This window comes from Hakea prostrata, chromosome 7 (genome assembly GCF_041222555.1).
Source record: "Hakea prostrata isolate BN-2017 chromosome 7, UWA_Hpros_2, whole genome shotgun sequence".
Taxonomy (NCBI): domain Eukaryota; kingdom Viridiplantae; phylum Streptophyta; class Magnoliopsida; order Proteales; family Proteaceae; genus Hakea; species Hakea prostrata.
Window position 1 is genome coordinate 70615139 of NC_142606.1, and position 9729 is coordinate 70624867.

General features: G+C 35.4%; 1 protein-coding gene across 1 annotated transcript; it reads right to left on the bottom strand.

Annotated features, from left to right (window-relative positions):
• Positions 1 to 4864: 4864 nt before the first annotated feature.
• LOC149011930 (uncharacterized) lies at positions 4865 to 8942 on the bottom strand. Its single transcript, XM_089162329.1, has 4 exons — positions 8244 to 8942; positions 7752 to 7847; positions 5163 to 5230; positions 4865 to 5081 (listed from the first exon to the last, which is right to left on the bottom strand). The coding sequence occupies exons 1-4, from the start codon at positions 8871 to 8873 to the stop codon at positions 4970 to 4972; spliced, it is 906 nt and encodes a 301-aa protein (XP_089018455.1). The 5' UTR covers positions 8874 to 8942; the 3' UTR covers positions 4865 to 4969.
• Between the last annotated feature and the right edge of the window lie 787 nt (positions 8943 to 9729).

The window sequence follows — 9729 nt, forward strand, 5'->3', positions numbered from 1 at the left end:
TATCGACCATCCAATTATTATCATCCATATCATGATCCTCAATCCAAAGTTGTTGGATGAATAATTGAAATGTTTGTTACATAAGCCCATATTTTACATGTACAATTGTCATATATATTGAACACGTGTTAAATATGCACATATGAGTGTCTTGTTTGATCCTCCACTCCGGTGGAGCAACATGTTGGTCAAGGGAGAGCCGCCAGGGCGACTTAGGTTCTATAAGGCCTTTTGGTCCTCCGCAGCCGGCCGTAAGGGGCGCGCGCGGAAGTTGGAAATAAGGAATTACGGGCTCGCGTCCGTCAGTTTTAGTTGTCGTTCGAATTTTAGTCAAAATTGAATCTTGACCGTTGAATTTCAATGGTCGAGATCAAAATTTCGATCAAAAATCTGATCTGATGACCCATGATGTTTGGCTTGACGGTAAATGTGCAGGACCCCAGCAAAGTCCGAAAATAAGACCAATCAATAGTGAACACTAAAAAAATAGAAATCCTCTCCCTGCCCTATAAAGGTAGTTCAAATGGTGATTGATAATCGGTCAACTTTGAGGAATGTGGGTAATGCAACTCTTCACTCTCTCTCAAGGGGCAAATCTTCTAGTATGGACAATCATTTCTCTACTTGACATTCTTTGTGCACTATCCCCTCTATTTTGGTTGGCTCCTCCCCCTAGACCACATTTCTTCTTGAGCAAGCAATATCATAGGCTGGCATGCACTTCTAATGGATCTTTTCTTGAGACAAGTTCAAGGCCCGCCATGAATACATGGCTAAAGCTCAGTCTGAGATACCTCCATAGAACTTGGCCTAGGGCATCTCCATGGCGCGTTTGATGGACATACAAAATCTCTTAAGGAAATCTCTGAAGATTGACAGAGAACCAACTATAATAAGAATGACATAAGGTGTCTCAAATGTGATGCAAAACTATGAAGGAAAAATAACCACTAGCAAAACACACAAAAATAATTTAACGTGGTTCGGTAAAATCTTGTCTACGTTCACCAGAAAGAAATTTTTTTTGTCATTTTCAAGAAACTCACACCACTCCCACACATTACAAAATTCTATCATTTTGTTTGCCTTGTTACCTAAATTATCCCACAAATATTATTTATAGCAAAAACCTAAGCCTTAATTCAAATATACTTATAATTTTTATCCAGTACTAATAATTGACTCAAACTCTATTTCAATTACAGATAGTCAAATACAATCAAAATCATAATTACATGGATCGACAAAATACAAAACACCTAAATTCAATAACCTCCACCAAAATCAGCGTAGAACATCTCTATGATACCTCCAAGGAGATAGGAGATTGGCCTAGGACACCTCCACAAAAATTAGATCAACATCTCTCATGGACAAATTTTGGCCTTAAGTGGGATTCACATCCTCTGTAATTTCTTTCCTTGCAATTCCCTGTTATTCTCTCTTAGGATTGTGCCATATGGCATTTAAGTAATCCAACGGTTACCCAATTTAAACTAAATTTGAATTTTATTTAAACCCACCCATAAATTTGAATTTTATTTAAACTCTAGTTTGTTGGGTAACCGTTGAATTACTTAAATGCCACATGGCACAATCGTAAGAGGGAATTGCAGGAAATTGCAGATAAATGAATTACAGAGGATGTGGGGTGATTTTTTATTTTATTATTATTATTATATTTTTTTTTTGATGAGGTTCATCCGGGCCAGCTTACGCGCACCATGATTACATCCTCAAGAGAGATTTTATATATATATATATATATATATATATATATATATAATTATATATAATTAATGCCGCCAAATGGGTGCGAACCCAAGACCTCCCCTAGGAAAATTGAGCCTTTAACAGTCGACATATGCGTGGGGTCAGCTCCACTTACCAGGTTAGGCCTCAAACATGTGTAGACATTGTCGTCGGTCCCATCTATAGGGCTTGGCCTAATGTTCAATGGTCAAACCCCGTGTAAAGTGCTTGGCTTTGGGTGCATCGAAACAGATTGACCTTGGAGACATTCACAAGCTCAGTCTCAAAACCGTTCTTTTCTTCTTTCATTTTTTTGGGTAAAGCAGTCTCAAACCCATTCACGAAGCTAGGTCTTCGACATGTGCAATATTACATGGCTGAACTGCCCTTGACTTAGAGAACTTAGACGCAGACATGTGATAATATGATATAGGTCAGACCATTTATAGTATACCAGCTTCATGCATATCTTACTAAACTGCATGTTTAAAAGTAATGTTATTGCATAATTCGTTTATTTGTTGCATGTACTCACATTCCGTGATGTTTACTAAATAAGATCACTAAGGGTCAATCTTGATGGTTGTTGGATTTTTGTTTTAAAATAAAATAATATTATAATATAATATATTATTTAGATAAATTTCAAAAAACATTAAAATTTTATCACTCTAGTTTTATTTTAGGACTCTTGTTTATTCTTATTTTATATAACTCTTCTGGATGTATAGATTCCAATCAAAGGTTTTTGGTAATTCGGGCATATATATTAGGTAATTTAGATTACCATATGTGTTTAGTCTCACATCGGATGGAGCTAATGATTAATATATATTATATATATATATATATATATATATATATATATATATATATATAGCTCCTAAGTGGGGTGTATGCCGATAGAGAGCTAAGTGTGGATTACGCGCATGCACCGAGCTGGACACGTGGATCCAGAAAATCCGGTTTTGAGTTGTGCAGTAGGAAGGTGACTGATCATACAGTCACAACTCTCTCAAGGTGACCTTATGTACATATGTAGCTCTCTAAGGTGTCCATACGAGCCTATAAATAGTGGTGAAGCTCTGAACAAATAACTCACTCGATTTTTGGTGAAAAAACAGAAATTCGAATTATAGAGTTAGAAAAAATTCCATTTTGTTTTTCTTCATTCTTGTGTTGTGTATTACCTTCGTATCTCCTTTGCAAGTAGACTATGTTGGAAACTTGGAATGCTGCCTTCAAATCTAGGAGTTGTTGTATCTTGGAGGTGAGAACATCAAAGTCAAACCTAGTATGCATAAAAGGGGGCGTTCAAATACCTTAAGGAAAAGCACTGTACGTACACCCAACAAAGGTTGGCTCAGAAGACTAGAGGCACAGTATAGACTAACCTTTTCATGTAAGAGGTCAAACTTCGAATCCCCTCAAGTTAGGAACATAGCTTGCTCCGCCTACTCCCTAGAGATAAAATTATCCAATTAAATTACTTATTTAGATTTTTTTTTCTTATTTTATAAACTTTTTACTTGTGATATGTGACTATTTTTTTAAAATTTATACTAAAATAGCTACTAAAGTTGTTAAATTCTTAAATTTCAAACTTAACCCTCACAAATAAAATGATAAAAATGTAAACAAATAGTCAAAAACTTGTATTCAATTTATATTTATGCACATTTAGAAGAATCTAAAATAATTATTTGATTATCATCCGAATCCGATTAAATCGGTTCGAAAATCAATAGGATATTATCCGAATGGGATAATTCCCTTTCGATATTACTACTATCCCCCTACTTTTTAAATGCTAATCCAACCTTAACTGTCTAAAATTACAATGCCCCTGAAGCAAGTAGTACGATGATGTGGCATTATATATTTCAAAACCAAAAAATAACCCATAATACTCTACTATACCGCAAGTATAATACATCTAATTAACTATGGAGAAAAATAACAAATTAAACTTTCAAAAAGAAACACCGAATAAAGAAAAGACGATTTCTCTTAAAAGAAATCGCCAAATAAAGGAAATATGTGATTAAATAAAGGGATAATTACAGCCCCCATACTTGATTTATTACTAATGTATCCCCGATTGAAAAAACTAATCCAACCAACGCTATAATACAAGCCCCCGAAGCCGAGACCGATGATGTGGCATCTCCATATTGAAAACCCAAAATACCCACATCTCCTAGCCCGCTAGTACGAATACCCTAATAATGTAGAAAAAATATCATAACGTTACTCAAAAAAATCACCAAAATAAAGAAAAATAATTGAATAAAATTAAAATAGAAACCGAAGAGGAGGGAAGATAGAATCAACCAAGGAAACGAAAACCACGAACCCCGGCAAGATTGTGGTTCGCAAGGGGGAGTAAGCGGAAAGCAAACCCAAGGGGAGGTGACGTGTTCCAATATTAAAAAGCACCGCCCCCAAAAAATAAAAAAAGTGGCCCCACGATGCTAGAGGAGAAGGTGGGAACCAAACGAAGAAGCCAACTAATCAAAATAAATAAGAGTGAAGGTGGAAAACAATATGTTAACAAAAAATGAAGTAGGGTAAAATTGACAAACGGATAAATGGGGAGATCGTGATTTAAAATGAAGGACAAAGGGACAAAACAAACAACACACCGAAAGGAAGGGAACAAGAAAGGAAAAAAAAACAAAGAAGAAAGAAATCCCAAAAAACAAAATAGAAACAAAATATAAGGAAACGAAGTAATCAAAGGAAAAGAAAACCCAAATATGCAACCAGACAAAGGGGGCCACCAAAGCAAAATATGAAAATAAAGATTTAAGAATATAACATTCAATAAATGAGGATAAGCCATATTTTTAACTCTAATTTTAAGAGGGCAAAAAGACAACATTTGATGAACACCGTAGAGTGAGGGGGGAACGAATTTAAAGAAAGAGGTTTGATTAGTAATAAAACCAAAGTACAAGGGGGCAATAGTAATTATCCCTATCCGAATCTATGCTAATATAATAGGAAGCGGATATGGTCCGTCCATTCACACCCCTACATGAAAGTGCAGAAATTTTTTTTTTGAACAAATTGTTTAAACAATTGTAATAGAAAAACATATAATCGGATAACTCAAATTTATATTATCATTTCGAAAAACATCTACCGTTGTTATACTTATACATGTATAATATAATTATCACGTGGAGATTGTTTTTAGGGAAGTATAAATATATCAACATAAGAATTTCATGACAACTGCATTGAATTGGTTCGGATCTTCAGCCTGGGGCGCATGAGATGTGTTCTTCAGTACTTGTAATTGAACATTTCTTCCTCCCAATATCCTGCATATAAATAACACCAAAATTTAAGCATCAATTTGTCTACCCAGATAGTATGACATAATATTGTGTTTGAATACATACTCTTTAAGCTCAAAAGCCTTCTTTAGTGGGAATATCTGATCATGCTCTCCCCATACAATTAAGACCTCCTGCAACCAAAACGAATACTCCTTTATTTTACTTTTTTTATTTTTTATTTTGTATTTTGTATTTTTTTATGGTAAAGAACGAAAATACTCCATTATAGATGAAGAAAACTAGATATAATTAATAAATAATTCACATACAAGAGACCATATAGAATTTTTGCACCATACTATCATGACTGAATGAGTTAGTGTTTTTTTTTGGAGGGTGGGGTGGGGTGATGGGGGACGGGGACAATGACAGATTTTTATGGAGACTTATCTTCTTGCAAGATTTCATATTTGATGTCTTTGAAACCCAAATCTAAAATCATCTCAACTATGCAAGACCTTTTATTTTGTAATATAAGCAGTGGGAGCCATGTTGGGACCGGAGGGGGCCATGGCCCCCCCCCAAATTTTTTGAAATTGTAAAGATCATTGGTTTTTTCCTTATTTCTCTATCTTTAAATGTGAAATACCACGCCCCCTCTAAAAATTTAAAATAAAAATTTAAAATAAAGATGATGGGTGCAAATGTCATTCATAATCTCTATCCAATGGTTATCATTAAATCCCTAGTTTTAAGGAATAAAATGTTAAATTCTAATTAAAAACTAAATCACGATCCATGAATTTCTCCTTATATATTCTCTCCTATTTTCATTTCTATTTATTCTCTCATGAATCTCCTCTTTTATTCCTATTTTTTCTTTTTTTTTTCCGACACGTCTCACAAAATATTGAAGTTGTTAGCAAACTTTGGAATTTTCCTAAATCTCTCCACACGGATTCACTCTCTCTTTCTAAAATTATTCACTCTCACACTCACGAATTTTCTATTAATTTACCTAATTTTTAAGAGTACATAAAATATAATAATAATCCCGAGAGGGACGGGTACATTGGCCCACATACATTCGGCCACCCTCCATGTTCAATTGTGGCTCCGCCCCTGAATATAAGAGTACATTTTATACATAGGAGATGGAGATATTACATATACTGCTAACAGTGGTCAAACTCACAACCTCTTCACTAAGAAGTGTTTGTTTTATCAATGGAACAATCCTGTTAATACCATGCAAGACTTTAGTGTGATTCTATTAATAAAACAACATTAATCATAGAACTGGATCAAACACCATACAACCTTTAGATACAAAAATTTTGTAAGGGGTTTGAAAAGATTTATGAAGAAAAAACTTTATAAGTTGTAGAATGGCTCCCAAGCCTGGACACATTATTGCACAAAATTGAACTTTCTGACCTGGGTTGTTGTCTATTATTGGCCTCAATCCCGATACACATGCAACACAACAGTTAGCATTTTTCACACCCAAAATATCACTAGATAATGGGTCAACGTCTAACATAGACTGCTGAAGGTCTCAAACGAACGCCACCTAACAAAACAAGACTTGTCTAAAGATGTTTCTCAGTTTGGTGGTAATGAAATCCGCTATTGATATGTTACTGTTCGCTTATTCATTGAATCCCAATCCTGCTGATTTTTTGAACAAGATGAGGTCACTAATTTAGTTTTTAGAAGTCAAAATTTATATTTGACTTCATTTCTTAAAAAGAATTTTTTTAGTGAGTAAATAAGATTCAGTTGTTATAAAATTCTATATCAAGGGCACTCACTAAATTTACCTTAATTTTTAGATTAAAAATATTTTTTATGGCTAAATTCTGTAATTTGTTTGACACCCAAAGCATCATAACAAAAAGGAGAAGCTTCAAGAGAAAAAGATTTGGATTGACAATAGTAAACTATATAGGTGGATTAGGCAAGCAAGGTAGGAAGAATGTATGGCGGATGTGTACTTTTTTTAATGCTTTATTGACTCTAAGACCTAAAGATGAACATCATCTAAATTTCCTACTCATAAAATTGATTAGTGAATCGCATCTAGGTGATCGTTTTCAAGCAAACTCTAACCAAACAATTGGTGCTGTAAAATGATTGATGGGTTTTGTTGGGTTGTCAAAAATGATAACCAGTAAATTATTTTAACGTATGAGATGCATTCAATTGAAATCCATTAGAGGTGAACATTCATCGGAAGAGTTTGAATCTTCTTGAAATTAGAGTAAAATCTGACTTATTTATTAAAAATATTCTTAGTTTCTCAATTAAAAAAGACAAAATATTATGCGATTTGGGGTGCAAATGATCTAGACTCGATATTCTATGACTTGAGATATTATCCCTTCATCCATATAGTCATATATCCACACTCATAAAAGTGTAAGCCCTGTGTTATCGTGCAGGTAAAATTGATATAGTGTAGACCCCACACTCTTGTGAGTGTAACTGTATAATTATACACCCACATTCACAAGAGTGTAAGTCCTGTCTGTCAGATTCAGGCAAAACTGATATAGTTTAAACCCCACACTCTTGTGAATGTGAATGCAGGCAAAACTGTATAATCCAAATTCTTGCTCCATGAATTAAAAGAACTTTAAAACATCAGAAAAATTTTCACCCAAAAAAATTCATAACAAAAATAACTACCATTGAATCTTTGTCACTTACCTGCAGAAGACCAGAAACGTTTGGCTTGTCGTCACGCCCAATTGTCAGTCCTTTGAGAAGTTCCATCTTATCTTCTCTGTTTTCAGCAAACAACGTCTGCAAAGACAAAATCGTTTACTAAAAGAAAATCAATTTACAAAATTGTCAAACCCTAGACTCAAAACCTACATATCCTGATTAGGACCTCTTCCTGATATTGGTTTTCATCCATAAAACTCGACAGACATTGCTGAATTGATACATATTATTATTTTTTTAATTAGAAAAAAGACTCTCGATGAATGCTAATGATCAAGACACGTAGAAGATTTTGAAAATTTGTAGTTCAGTTGGTTCATAACATTCTTCTAGGTTTTCATCAATGCAAAATATTTTTCCAGATTCATTTCGTTGGCTGTTGGTAAAGCTAAGAGAAACATTCCTGATACGAAGTAGCAGAGAAGTGAAAGTTCGGATGATTACGGAGAACAAGAGTAAAAACAAATTGCTTACTTGGAGAAGATCGTTAAGGAAGAAATCCAATAACACCGGAGGCTGTTTGAAGATCACCAATCGAATCAAGTTGCGTAACTGCGCCGCCGTCTTCGGCAGCATTAGATCCTCAATTGTCTTCACCTTCGCTCTCTCCAGAAGCTCCTCGTGATCCTTCTTTACCATATTCACACCAGAACTCGAAATAACAACTTTCTCTACTCTTTCCGGCCACATCAATGCCAAATGATACGCCACCATTCCACCATAACTCGTTCCAACAACACGAAATCGTTCCAAGCCTAATTTATCCAGAAGCTTTCCTAGAGAAATCGCCTGGAAAACCTCCGATCTCTCGGACGATTTAGTAGTTGATCTGCCGAAGAATATGAGATCAGGAATGTATAGATCGAAGTGAGCAGAGAATGACCGAAGCTGATGCTGCCATTGAAATAAACCACTTGGACCGAAACCATGGATCAAAACCAGTGCTGGCTTCGAATTTGATCGAGAACCAGGTCGAGGTCCCCAGTAATGGATAGTGGTGTCTTCATCGACGTCGACGGTTGCCGGAGAAAGGCCTGCCGACGTGTAATTTCGCCGGAGAAAGATTCCGTACAAGGAGACTAGACTGAAGCAAGATGCAACCATGGTGATGGTAGAAGCTTAACTAGCCTCAACACTTGCAGCCATTAACAGCATGAAACCAATTTGAGCTTCCTTGTGAATTTTGCAATCCAAGAGTCAAACCGGTTTTTCACCGTCATTATGATTGTGTGTATCCGGGTTTACAAATTTTTTTAAACCTTACCAATTTTAAACCAATCATCGAAATTAATTTGGCATCAAAGTTTCTTATAACGAGATTTTTTTTTTATTCCTTTACAAGAGAACCAAGATCTTTAATTTCTCGTAAGTGTAACTATAAATACGGACCATTAATTAGTCGGGTGACTCGGGTCCCACCGTTCCGATCGATTCCAATCAAGATTGGCTGTATTTATTGTTCACTGTGAAGGATTTAAATCCTCTAAAGTAGGATGCCACGTGTCTTGTAATAAATCCTAAACGTTGAATGATGAAAATGGTTTTAATTTTGAATCGGTTTAACCAGTTTGGTTCATCAATCAAATTAAACCTTAAATAAACCTAATAAAATTTTTTAACTAAACCACTCAATATATTAATTTAAAGTTTTTTCTTTCTCCTATAATTTACTCCTAGAAGTAGACCTGTAAAAGGATCGGATTTGGCTTGGATACACCAGTATCCGAATCCGATTAGCAAAACTGTTAATCTCTTTTGTGCACGGGGTGTGCATGCCAGCATTGCACGCGTGGTCAGAAAGCATGGCAGGTGCCTCAGTGCGCGCTGGGTCCAGACTCCGCGCGCTGACACCAGCCTCCGCCTGCACTGGCAAAGACTCCGCGTGCGCTGGCTATAGACTCCACGCGTGCTGGCTATGCATCCGAATTCGAATCCAGAACTTTATTAGATATTTGATAAT